The sequence below is a fragment of the Aulostomus chinensis genome, chromosome 9 (assembly GCF_037954235.1).
Source record: "Aulostomus chinensis isolate RoL2024-O1b breed Wild chromosome 9, RoL_Achi_v1.0, whole genome shotgun sequence".
NCBI lineage: Eukaryota > Metazoa > Chordata > Actinopteri > Syngnathiformes > Aulostomidae > Aulostomus > Aulostomus chinensis.
In genome coordinates, this window is record NC_141328.1 from 5373188 (window position 1) to 5386066 (window position 12879).

The 12879-nt window shown below is 43.7% G+C and overlaps 2 protein-coding genes across 2 annotated transcripts; one reads left to right on the forward strand and one right to left on the reverse strand.

Annotated features, from left to right (window-relative positions):
* The first annotated feature begins 121 nt into the window (after nt 1-121).
* LOC147255512 (uncharacterized) lies at nt 122-4512 on the forward strand. Its single transcript, XM_086213299.1, has 5 exons — nt 122-352; nt 1878-1983; nt 2220-2326; nt 2538-2710; nt 2823-4512. Exons 1-5 carry the CDS (start codon nt 196-198, stop codon nt 3099-3101), a joined length of 822 nt encoding a protein of 273 aa, XP_086069425.1. The 5' UTR covers nt 122-195; the 3' UTR covers nt 3102-4512.
* racgap1 (Rac GTPase activating protein 1) lies at nt 3606-12433 on the reverse strand. The gene is made up of 17 exons (XM_086213298.1): nt 12242-12433; nt 11788-11892; nt 11498-11700; nt 11235-11377; nt 10538-10607; nt 10364-10420; nt 10202-10276; nt 9888-10002; nt 9290-9432; nt 8892-9056; nt 8711-8806; nt 6754-6952; nt 6427-6532; nt 6170-6302; nt 5053-5179; nt 4863-4962; nt 3606-4606 (listed from the first exon to the last, which is right to left on the reverse strand). The coding sequence occupies exons 2-17, from the start codon at nt 11870-11872 to the stop codon at nt 4531-4533; spliced, it is 1893 nt and encodes a 630-aa protein (XP_086069424.1). The 5' UTR covers nt 11873-11892; nt 12242-12433; the 3' UTR covers nt 3606-4530.
* Between the last annotated feature and the right edge of the window lie 446 nt (nt 12434-12879).

Sequence of the window (12879 nt, forward strand, 5' to 3'; positions counted from 1 at the left end):
GGGCGAAAAAAAAAGTGTGGAGATGAGGTCTGCGCGTAGGAACATTTCCCGAACTAGGCCACATTACTTGCTGAAACTCTCTAGTCTAACGACTACAATACCCAGCGGGCCCTGCGGTGAAGCCACGCCCAGCAGTAGTATGGCAGCGGTGAACTTTAACCAGAGCGTTTATTATTATTTAGGAGGGGAGGCCCCATGATAAGCAACCACATCCGTGAGCTGCTCGCCGACCTGCACGACATGATCATGGGCAGCACTCTGGCTAAGTGTGCCGCCACCGACCTGGGCATCCAGTGGGCCGGCTGGGCTGTGGCTGCAGCCCTCAAAACCGAGAAGTTCTATGATTTAGCAGGTAAAGTCGATAATTGCTGAACGTTTAACCTCACGCACTTTGGGTTACGGACGTGCGGTGACTGGTTTGAAACACTGGCTTGTACTCGGCTCAGAAATTTGGTTAAAAACAGTGCAAGGCGAATATCATCCAAGCGCGTGTTTCATTTATTATAAATTCAGTTATACTTAATGGTTGGTTTGCATTTGATGATTTCAAAATAGAATTTTTGTTGTTGTTTTTTTTTTTTTAAACTTCAGTCAGAGGTTGAATGATCATCATTACAAAACCAGTTATCTAAAGTAGCTTTGTTGTGAAACAGCTCCGCAGCTCCTCCCGCAGCGTTGGACGCTTCATATTGATCCAATCAGCTTAAAGTCTTAACACCAGGGTCCTGCCTCAGCAGGGGCGTGCGCAGGAATCCCGGGACCTCTCTCAAACCAGGAAAGGGGCTCTTTGTGGGCCCCATTTCTTTATGATTGGCGTTTCCTGTCACCCTTGCAGTGAACGCACTGAGCAAATTGGAAATTTTCTTTTGGCACTGAAGGCTGATTTGCATGTGCCAGTGAGGCGGCCTGGTGCAGCCATGTCATGTGGCAACCACACTCCCAAAATGCCCGTTGCTGGGGAGCTTCTATGCCTATATTTGTTCATGCACCTCGAACAATGATGGCTGAAATGGACCGCAAGTGTTTTGGAGTTGGCGCTCTGCCATAATTTTTTTTTTTTAAAACAACTGCACAGCAAAAAAGACTGTTAAAATATAACTTTCTATTTTACTGTAAACCACAGGTAAAGATGCATTGCTGCCCCAGGAAGTAGTTTTTGAATTGCATGAAATTGCACTGTAACGCGAGGGGTGTTGTCCCCTGTACTCGGTTCAGTGCAGTGTCGTCTCAAGGGTGGAACATTCCGTCCCCCCCATTCAGTAGTCCAACATTTTATTACAAAGACCTCCCCTGTGTAAGGGTTTTGTTTGTTTGTTTGTTTGTTTGTTTCTTCTTCTTTTTTTGTATCTGTAAAACTAATTTCACGCCCAGGTCAAACTGTGGCAGCCATTTTGTAAGCAGTTATGATTGTGAATAACAGTAATTAAAGACGAGTTCCTCCATGCTGATGATTTTAGTCATTTTCTGGACTCTAACCAGTTCAGTTTGAATTTTTAAGAGCATAAAATCACAAGTATTCAAGTAAAGGACAGTGTAGATCAGCACTCAGCACCTCCTCAGTCAGTAAAGTTGGTTATCAAATGATTCCAAGAAGATGTGTGTAGTTTACCTTTAAACGCCACTGGATGAGCTCTTTTTAACTTCACACCTTGACGTTTCTCTTTGAGTCGTCCTCTTGTCGTCCTCTCTGCTGCTGAGCTCCTAGATATTTCACCTTTGAACTTTGGAACCAATTATCTGTAGTATCCTGGGTAAAAGATTTATTGAACACACCTTACTCTGCAGTGAGAGGAGCCATCTGCTGTGCCCATATCCTATAGATATCTTGAGTCTACTGCTTGTCTTTTTCTTGTGTGTGTGTGTGTGTTTTCTTTTAGGATCCGGCACATTTATACTACTTGCCCACCTGAGTCGTGTTTGGGGAGGAGCCAGTCACATCCGTAAGAATGTGCAGACGGGTTTGGTGACAGCGTGGGGACTCAGGTGCATTGGCCTCCCTCCATTATACATCCTTTCACACTCCTGCACTTTCCCGTAAATCTCAGGTGTTTTGTCCGTTTACTCTCGTTGCAATTATACCCAGAGACCCGTGTCCATTCTGTCATGGCGGGTCCTTGGCGAGGTCACAGGAGGAGCTAATGAATTGTAAACCTTAAAGTCAAGTTAATGAATAATGCCTTGGTTAATGTAAGCGGACGTTAACCACCTTGTGTCTGCAGGCTGGGTACATTCCTCTTCATGCGGATCTTGAAGGACGGTCACGATCGAAGGTTTAACCATGTCAGAGACAGCCCAGGGACGTTCTTTGTATATTGGACTATTCAAGGTACTTCAAGTGTTATAAATAATTTCCTGCTCATTACCATAAGGCACCATAGTCCTTGACCAACCAAAGGGAGGGGATTCTTTATAAATCACTGTTAGTCTTGTGCTCTTTATATGCATTTATGCAGCGTAGATGTTGTCTATGCAGATTAAACACACGTGGTAGCAAAGCGAGGCTACCGGATCATTTTCCCGTTTCTGTCTCTTCTCAGCGCTGTGGGTATTTATGACCCTCCTGCCCACCCTCATGCTCAACACCGAGAAACGAGACGTGCCTCTGGGAACGAGGGACTATATTGGATGGTCTCTGTGGGGTCTTGGCTTTGCAGCTGAGGCTATTGCTGACCAGCAGAAATTGCTTTTCAAGCGTGACCCAGATAATGCTGTAAGTAAACACATCTCATGATGCCCCCCCCCACACACACACACACACACCTCCGAATGGCATCACCTTGTTTACTGAATGTAACAAATGTAAACTACCTTTGTGCCTGCAGGGGAAGTTCATCCAGAGTGGATTATGGGCCTACAGCCGACATCCTAACTATTTTGGAGAGATCCTGCAGTGGTCAGGTCTCTGGCTGTCTGCCTCATCCGTGATGCAAGGTTCTCAGTACCTGAGTGTGGCGTCGCCTCTCTTCGTCTGGTTTCTGCTTCGTTATGTCAGCGGAATCCCCATTCTGGAGAAACAGGCCGTGAAACGATGGGGGTCTGACCCAGCCTTCCAGGAATACATTAGGAACACTCCCCTTCTCTGGCCGTGGCCTAGATTCTGATTTTTTTTTTTTTCCTACTCGACACACTCCAGTCATTAAAACACAACTGAAATCAAATGTACTCATCCCTTCTGCACTCAAACATAAAGTTTGGTTTACTACCTCAAGGTTGATGAAATTGGGTGAAACAATAAGCAATATTACCCACAATGAACAGAATATTCCTGTATTTTTGCAACTACAATACCACATTGTAGTTCTACTCCAGCGTAATGTGGTCCTGTCAGTTACCATGACCTGAGACAACCAAATGTTTTCAGGTTGCACTTTTGAGTCTCAGGATATTTCCTCAAGGCATTCCCGAGATGTCGCTGAGAATCGGACAGATATTGTTCACGTATGAGGTCACAGTGACCTTTGACCATCAAAATCTTCTCAGGCAATTCTCAAGTCCCACTGGACATTTGAAGGCGTTCTCTGGTATTGTGTTCATGGGAATAAGACACAAAAACACCTCTGGCCGTCACCAGCACAGCAGCATGAAAATGACACGAGACTGTTTTTTTTTTTTTTTTCAGGTTAGAGCTGTATTTTATAAATTACATGAGTTTTAGAAAGTGTACAAAATTTGTGCTTAATAGTTGACTAAATAATGCCACAGTAAGTGAACTGGCTAATATTACAAGGTAATTATCTATTGCATAAATGCTGGTGCGCAACCTCCCATAGTACAAACATCAAACCGAACAGAAGATGTGACACAGCCAAGATTACAGCCGCTGACAACATCCAGTGAAATATGTTCTTTACCAACCCTGGGAGAGCAGGATAAAGTAGAAAAACCACAAGAGTGGTTTCAGGATGCTTGTATAAACGGAGATGTAGCTGATGTGAAAGGTCTGGTTTGAGGTCTCTCTTTGTAGTTAACACATAAAAGGATATGGCAGCACAGTTGCAGCACCATTCTCTCGAGGGAAACATCAAACTTGAGAAGAACTCAAACACAAACATCAAATCTAAAAGCTGTTACGAGCAGTCGTACATTCAATGACGGCCTAAAATGAAATGCCTGACGATCAGCTTCTCAACTTCTGAGTGACACATGAGTTGGAAAAAAAACAACAACGAAAAAAATGAAAAACTGTCAAAAGAAATGATTACACTTAGAAGCGGGTCACAATAAAACACAGTACATATTTTCACACTTCTCAAAGAGAGCAATAAAGTACATCCTCGTGATCAGAGGTGAAATATTTTGCAAAAACTTCAGCTCTAAAGAGAGTGCCACAGAAAGGGAATCCTACCATTTGGTTAAAAAAAAAACATTTTACAAACATGTAAAACATTCAAAATACAACTGAACCATTAAAACAAGTATACAAAGCGATATGGAGGCGTTAGTAGCTGTCAAAGCAGTACCCCGATAATGTGTTAAGTGTAAATGCCTTTGTTATCGTAGAATGAATAAATGATGCGTAGCTGCTTCCGATTATTTGAGGAGAGGAGATGCAAAGAATTTTCCTTGACGAGAAAATCCAACGGCCGATTTGCTCTTGCTCCCAAATCTGCAACAAAGTGTTCACATAATGACGCTTGAACTGAGTCGATAAAAGCAGTCAATGAAGGGTAATGGGATATTGTGCATAAGATTAACCTCTATGAAAGATGCTTCAAGGAGGCGGCTAGTTTCTAAATTTAAAAAGCAAAGCAAAACAATAATGTGTACTCTACCAAAACCAGTTTACAGCACAATGATGATTGGATTATTGATTGTTAGAGCAGTGTCAAAGCAAAGTGGGACGGGGCGGCACGTGTCTATACCTGGGCGTCAGGCTGGTCTTCATGCGCTGAGACAGGGAGCTTGAGGAGGGGGTTTTATTGAGCTGGTGCTCTGGCGTGGTCAGAGGTCCCAGCATACTCCCTGCAACACAACAAACACTCCAGCTGAGGCTCGGAGGAACTGAGGCCAAACTCACTCAAGTCCAGCACAACACCACCGAGGGGCGCCTACCTCTCTCAGGAGTGGCGTAGCAGTTTGCATTCTCGATGATCAGGTGGTCCAAGTTGGGCTGCTCGTTTTCCGCCTTTACAAACTGGCCCCAGTAGTCCGCCGGCAGATTTAACAGACGCTCCACAACCTGAGCGTAAAGGGATTAATCAAAAATATAAAGGAACAGTGATGTTTCAGTGTGTTGCCTCATCCCTGCCAGCAGAGCCAAACTGGTTATTAAGATGCCTTGGGCAAGACAGGAGGGAGATAAAAATAAGAGGGTGGTGATGTGACAAAGAGCTTTCTCGTGGCCTCCATCTATCTGCTGTGAGCAGGTTTGTACATTCAGCTGCTTCGCTAGCCGTGGTGAGCGATATTACTAATGAGGACATAAAAGATAACCGCAATCAGGTTAATCATTCATACCTGCCGACATCAAGAAACTGTTTGGCGCACAATAGTAAGAGTAACTTTTAGTTAACAGGCTTTCGCACCGCTTCACTTTGAGTGTGCATGTCTCTCACACACCGAGACCAATTAATTCATGAAATACAGCAAATACCTACTAAGCTATTTACCATCTATGTAAATAGACCTTATTCTAAATAAGAGTGTTTCTATTGAAGTGTTTATATGTCTAATATTCCATGTATATTCACATTTACATGCTACAGACATTCACCCATGATGCAGAGCCACATTACCCCCCCCCCCCACACACACACTCCACGGTGGAATTTCCCTCTTGTATTTCAGCTGAGGCACTTTGTTATGTTGCTCATACCGTGATATATTTTGAGTGTTTTTCTCGCTAATTATGAAAAACATTGACGCAAAATGCTGTGAAAGTTCCATTAAGACGCCGTGGTGTGATGAACGTCGTATGCACCAAGGTTAAATCCAGTGTTTATGAAGTGCTTTAAAAGAGATTTAAAAAATATAGCACGACATCTATCAAGATATGGGGGAAAATACTGCAGTGTTTTTCATAGTCCACCGTGCCGAACTTGCGATCTTAATTCACATTTGCCAATACCCAGGAAAGCACAATGTCACCAAATCAACCGAGACTGAAAACACCTCAATAGTTTGAAATAATAATAATATGACTAACAACTTAAGAAACACGAGGACAAACCTTAGGTTGCCGTTTAGTATCCTGTAGGATGGTCATGGGGTCGGGGTTGGGAATTCCATGACCCACAATAGTTGGACCAAAGACGCGGGCCAGGTTACTGATGTCCATCTTTGTTTCCAGACTGTCAGCAACTCTGAAAGTGAGAGAGAACTCCAGAAAATATAACACTCGAGTTGTGTGAACTTGGAGCAAATACTTTAAAACCAGCTACAGGATGGTATGTGTAGTTGATGGTTGCGGGGAGGGGAGCTGTTAACCTCTGAAGGTGAATGATTAAGAAAGCCAGTGTGTCTCTGTTGGGCTGCGGCAGGCCAGTGATGGTTTGGTAAATCAGAGCTATGCTGTTGTCATCATCTGGAACCTCTAAAAAAAAACCAGACAAAGATAAAGAAAGCATTTCCATCAGCTAACAAACTGAAATATTGATCTTATTTTCTGCTCTCGGCAATTCTATCACTCCACAGAAAAGGAACTGCAAAAAGCCTTGCCTTTAGTTTGCTTTGGCAATTTCCTGTTGCCTGTATTTAATGGGTCTGTCGGGTACATTTCTGCTGTTGCACAGCTATTTTGTCCAGCCACATTACCTGCTGCCTCCATGAACCGACGGTTCAGATAGAAAGTGAGAAGAGGCTCCTTGAGGTTCCTGAGGAAGTCCTTGAGGAGGCCAGTGATGGCATGGATGTCATCCACCTTGCTGAGCACCGGGACATTTTTGCTACGGAGGAACTTCTCCTTCAACTCCTTCACGGTGCGATCAGCCCCGGACAGACGGTACAGTCCAGCCTGAGAGGGAGGAAAAAATGCTCACTCACTGTTCAGGAGATGGCTCATCCTTTGGCCCAAAACACAATCTGCCCTCGAGGGTGGAGGCATATTTTAGTAGTTTTGCTAGCCTGTGTTATCCCCGGTTGAAACTTTCAAGACAGTTAGGTAAGACCAGGAAAAGACCAGTCGTACTCGCAAGGCTGGCTGGTATTTTAACACAAAATTAACTTTAATAGTGTGCCTTCCCCGCAATTTGAAAACTGACATGACATTTCGATGAGCTGTGTAACCCCACCATCACAGCCACAGTCTGATCTGCTGCCACGGAGCAACTTTACTAGAGAAGGGCCTTCGGTCAAGAAGGTAGTGAGGGAGGGGCAGTGCTGCTTCATCAGCTCCCAAACCTAGAATTATCCTGCTGGACCTGAGGATTGAACCAGTGACCCTACAGTCACAAGCTCGCTCGCACCACTGCCTTGAAAAACACGATTTAAAAAAAATATATATATTGGTAAAAGTATTAGCAAAATGCAGTTAAAGTATTAAACTGGAAGTACTGCTTTGGTCCTTCTCATACTTTACGTGACATCAGATAAGCACCAGTGTGTAACCGCGTGTTACTGTTGCAGCTATTGGAGTCAATCCAGTTAAACCACTTTAAATTAAGAGTCATACTTTGTTAGCAAGTCTGTGTCAGACATCTAAAAATGTGATGGTACTTTGTTTTTAACAGAACCAAATACAGACAGTGCCACAGACTTTATGTTGATAATGGACAACAAAACGTGGACTGCAGGAAGGGTGTGCAGCAACAGGTCTGCTGAAACCCAACACACTCCGTCGTGCATGGAGATCGACTGTGCAGCTTGTATAAATGTTACCAAATCAAAAGCTCGGTTGGTTAGTATTTGTATAGGCAGTTCTACAAATTCATGTAGCTGAGTTGTAGGGGAGACGGCGCTCATCTGTTCAGAGCGACATTGACACTTGTCAGGTTGAGGATTCTCCCAAACTCAAGGGTGCAAGAGCTCTTCCAGGAATACAAACCCCTCAAACTGTCGGCGGACGTCAGTATGAAGCAGTAGCTGCTCATGCTCCCGCTGTCATGATAAAGTGTTCGAGACAGCCTGTGATTCATTGGCCTACACTGCATGAAATTAATCGCCTTAAGTGAATCATCCACAACAGCACTTAAACTCGGGGCTCATTCTCTTGCTGCCAAGCGCCTCCAAGTGAATAATGTCAGGGTTTACGTTCTTCACACGCCAAAGTAGCACATTCACTGTCTCTGTCATTGCTGCCGTAGCATCGGTGTGGGCATGACTTCAGGACTTCAACTCCAGGTACTTCCGAAAGAAAACATCAGCTCTTTGTAGTGCACGGAGGCTGAGGCTGAGCCACTCCACTCTGTCATTTGATCCAAAGCCAACTGACCTGCTTGCTTCATTTCAACCAGCACTTGTCCAGCAATCTAAATGGACATCTGATCGATCTGACGAGCCACAGTGGTGATGGAACAGTCTTAAACGAGCTGGTTCCAGCCAAAACTCTGGCTGCAGTGAGAGTGAGATCTTCAAAAAGACAAGATGCCTCTTTGAGAGGCACACTTTTTTATCCCATTATCGTACAACTTAACTTCTCAATTGTGTGTTTGATGCTGTAGAGCTGTCAACAGAAGCTAAAAGCTTGCTTTAGTCAAGAGATACACACCAAGACGCGAAGCCTTACAGTCCACTGTAGGTGAACATATTATGAGGGCAGGTAATCATCACTCACCTCGTGCAGCCCTCTTTGCTCAATCTCACTGATACAGTGGACCACAAGAGGGGGGATCATGGGCGACATGTCAGAGACGTAGTCGGCAAGCACGCCCTGAAAATATGAGATATCTCAGAGTAAACTCAAATATTAACATTGCATTACAGAATGTTGTTGGGGGGGGGGGGCTCCAACGCACCTCGCCAATTTTCACTGGTGTACCACCCAGGTTTGGGATGCATGGCAGAGGGCAACGCTCACGACACTCAGGATGTGAGACCACCCTGCAGTCACGGCACTTCAGAGAAATCTTGCCAAACTTGATCCTCTTCCCACAAGGTACACAAGATTCCGGCTTGATGACCTATGAAAGCCAAGAGACGGGACCTAAAACCTTATACGGATCAGCAGCGGCAGCAGCAACAACAACAAAAAACACCAGAAAAACTATTATTCAATACATTGCTATCGATATTGACCAAAACTTTACCACTGTATCCAATCCATGAAAATATCCCAAGAAGAATCCACCATGAAAATTAGTTATTTGTGTAGTTTTCATTCAGACTTCAATTCTCTCATAGATAAAGTTCTTACAGTTTTGGAGACAAACTCGTGAGCACGGACACCTCTGTTCCTCTGCGGAGTGCTGGGCTCCGCTTTTCTCTCTCCCTCAGGGATGCCAGGCTGCTTGAAGACATCCTCAGACTTGACAGATTCAGAGTCCCACTCCATGGCGGCTGAACCGGAGAGATAAAAAAAAAAGAAATTAATACCTGTGCGACCATGACCATTCTATATTTCTGAGAAGGTATAGTGGATTCACCGCTGCTGCCATCCACCACAGTCCAGGTTTAACACTGTCATAACTTCATACCAGACACATGCTTTTAACAGATTTCACCCAAGACTAACAAATCGATCCGGTCCGCAGCGATGAAAACATTTCGCAACAGTTTTGAAGCCCAAAAAAATAAATAAATAAAAGCACAGTGCTAATCATTCCCAACAGGCTGGAACAAACTTTGACAAAAATCAATATTTCATTTCTTTTCTTTGTAGAACCAGGTTAGCTGGACGAGAACCAAAGAGATTATTTTATCTGGCACCATTATGGACAGGACTTTTCAGGACAGGAAAGAAGAACCAGACTCAGGACAATATGAAGGCACGTGTTGCCTACGACCATCCTTACCACTCTTTCTCTTGCTGCGGGTCCAGTAGGGAGTCTCAATGGTAGAAACAGCCTCAACTGGGCCTCCATTCACAGGGACGGTCACCGTGGTCTTCGTCACAAGAGTCTCACTGACCTGTCAGTGAAAAAAAAAAACAAAAACAAAATCTTGCTGAGATCAAACACCCACGTCTGAAGAGAAGTTGCAGGCTCACAACAAACTGCAAGAATTTGATTGGCAGAGCTGATAAAACGCCTTCCATGAATGAAATGATTATGTACATGAGAGATAAAACTGCCACATTTTCAAGCAACAAAAAGTGTAAAGCTCTCACCGTGTCTGGTCTGCCTGCTGATCGAGACCTCTTGGATACAAGCGGGGGACCGTCAACGTGATTTCTAGACGAGCGCTGAAAGTCACACAGCAGATATCAAAACTACAGCGCCAACAAGCTCCTCGCCAAACAACAAATTCAAGAACAAAGTCGTTCACATACCCTTTTTTCTCGTTTCTTGAGTCGTGTCACTGTCCTCACAGTGGAGGAATCCCAATCCTGTCACAGAGCAAGCAATGTGATTGTTTCAATTTTGAATCTGTGTTTTTTTTTTAATAGAAATGTTGCGGCTCAAAGCATTTATCTCGAGACGACGCAGAAAAGTGAAGTACTTACAAGAGAGTCATCAGTTTTATCATAGCTGATATCTGACAGGATGGAAGCAGACTCATCGATTGTGGTCAGTCTGAGAGAACAAAACAAAAATTGTGTTTCAGTCTAAAAGTATTTGTAAAACCCACTGGAACAATGAACAAAACTACGGCTGACCAAAGTAGCGAGAAGGTTTAAAACACCAGAATAAACTATTATAAAAGTAAAAAAAATGATTACAAATGATGATAGTATTCATTAAAAAAAAAAAAAAGACGGTAGTTTCCCACGGATGCAGAATCTTTTATAGTTGCAGACAACTGTGCTAGATCGTTTCGTGTCTTCACTCTTGAACGAATCTGAGTAAAAACGCTGTCGAAAGATGCACAAGTGGGCATTCAAATGGTAAATAGGAGAAGTTACAAACAAATGAAAACACGGAGGTGATGTTCCGGTTGCGCTTCAGGTGCTGGATGTTGCTACATGCAAATGAATCCCCCACCAGTTTGACCATTGACACCACCATCGTGTGTATTCAGCAACAAGGCTCCATCAGCAGCTACTGTAGCTGATGGCAAAATGGAAACACTCCCGGTCTTCATATTTAGGGCCTGAGCCTGACGGTACTTCAGGCGAGGACCCTAATATGTTTGCTTGGCAGAGCAACACATTAGCAGCACCAATTCTATACTGTGTTTTTCTGTGTGGACAAGTCTCTCACCTTCGACTGGTATTCAAGCTGGCTGCTGCCTGACAATTTGTGTTGAGGAAGGCCAGAGCTGAGCGCTGCTCCGCACTCAGCTGGATGCTGTTAGAAGAGCCCTCGCTGATCAGGAGGTCCCTTATCAGTTGAATCTGACGGTCCTGTATGAAGGAAGCACAGACGGATCCCAAATTAGGAACATGAATGATGTGATGTGACTAGCAGAGCGAACTGTCTCATGTCACGATAGGAACCGAAGGCAGAAGTTTAACCCAACATACCAATTTCTCACAATCAGCCTCGGCCTTCTGCCTGCGCCGGATCTCCACATCCACTTGATTGCGGGCATGTTTCAGTTTGACCTCCAAGGCCCCCCTCTCTGTCTCAGTTTTGGTGAGCTTCTCTTTAAAAGACCCCAGTTCTTGTTCGGTCCTCAGCCATTTGCGGCGGCAGTCGTCAAAGTTCTGGGCCATCTGAATAAAGTCTGGCGAAGAGCAAAGGTGACAGATGTGTGACTATTTCCCAAAGACAGTTATGGTAAAGATGGAACGTTCAACCATATACTACTCACTGGGTTCAATGTTCTCATTGAGAATGTCAACCTGTGTCCTCAGCTTGTCATACAAACTCTGGAGGTTGAGCACAGCGTTGTCCATCGTGTTTCACAGCTGAGACCCTAGAATGAAATAACAGATTAAGGTTTTTTATTTACAGTGTAGCGAGTATGATTTATCGTCAGTGCACCTCAGTGAGGACGTGTAGCAAATGTTGGGAGGAACAGGTATCCCTAAATCCACCGGTTATGAAATTAGCTGATATCAAACTGTAACCAAATACTCAAATCTGCAACTCAATTAAGACTTTTGTTCATCTACAACCCGTGCTTCAGCATGGACAAAAAAAAGCAAGGAAATTAACGCTACACCCAAGAGGACGACAGTTACGGTAGGTCTGATGCTGTTTGCTAACGTTACATTTCGTGTATCTCCAAGGTTAGCTAAGAACAGCTAACGACAGTCGCATACCGTTTCAGTTTTGGAGAGGTAGAGAACCTTCAGTTCCGCTCTGGAAATATAAGGGCCGCTTATTTGGATCTTCGCTTGTTTTAGAGATCGACTCCTTCTATCTGAGTCCTCATCCTTCCGCAGGGAAAACCACAATGAGCGCGATGCATACTTTCAAATTTCGCCGCTGGCCAATGAGCGAAGGACCTAAGGTCATGACGTCATCACACAGAGGGGGAAAAAATTAGATAAATGGCTTCCGGTACGTATGTTTTGAAATAAAATCACTCTAGTTATAAATAGCCACAAACTAGTGGAAACTGAAAGCTGCTATCTCTTAAAAACTTTAAGAAGGGACTGAAATCTATACAAAAATACAAATAGATGATAATTGAAAGAAGACGTATATAAAACATCCGGTAAAATTTTACAAAATAAAAGCTCTCTCTCGATTTCTCACACGTTTGTGTGTGTGTGTGTGCGTGTGTGTGTGGAGTTGGAAATTAATGAAAAGAGAGCTTGCAAACTGCCAATGTTGAATCCGAGGCTGTGTAAGAGACTGTGTTTTTGCTCTTAATTATGCTCTATTATATATCACGATGAATACAAGTTTTATATGTATATGTATATACAATTTATATAATATATTATATATGTAT

Bases quoted from the DNA above. Each gene is read 5' to 3' on its own strand.
- LOC147255512 (XM_086213299.1), top strand. From the start codon at position 196: ATGATAAGCAACCACATCCGTGAGCTGCTCGCCGACCTGCACGACATG. The intron at 353-1,877 runs GTAAAGTCGATA...GTTTTCTTTTAG, and splicing joins GAAGTTCTATGATTTAGCAG to GATCCGGCACATTTATACTA. The intron at 2,711-2,822 runs GTAAGTAAACAC...TTGTGCCTGCAG, and splicing joins AGCGTGACCCAGATAATGCT to GGGAAGTTCATCCAGAGTGG.
- racgap1 (XM_086213298.1), bottom strand. From the start codon at position 11,872: ATGGACAACGCTGTGCTCAACCTCCAGAGTTTGTATGACAAGCTGAGG. The intron at 11,378-11,497 runs GTATGTTGGGTT...TCCTTCATACAG, and splicing joins AGGCTGATTGTGAGAAATTG to GACCGTCAGATTCAACTGAT. The intron at 10,277-10,363 runs GTATGTGAACGA...TGTGACTTTCAG, and splicing joins TCAAGAAACGAGAAAAAAGG to CGCTCGTCTAGAAATCACGT.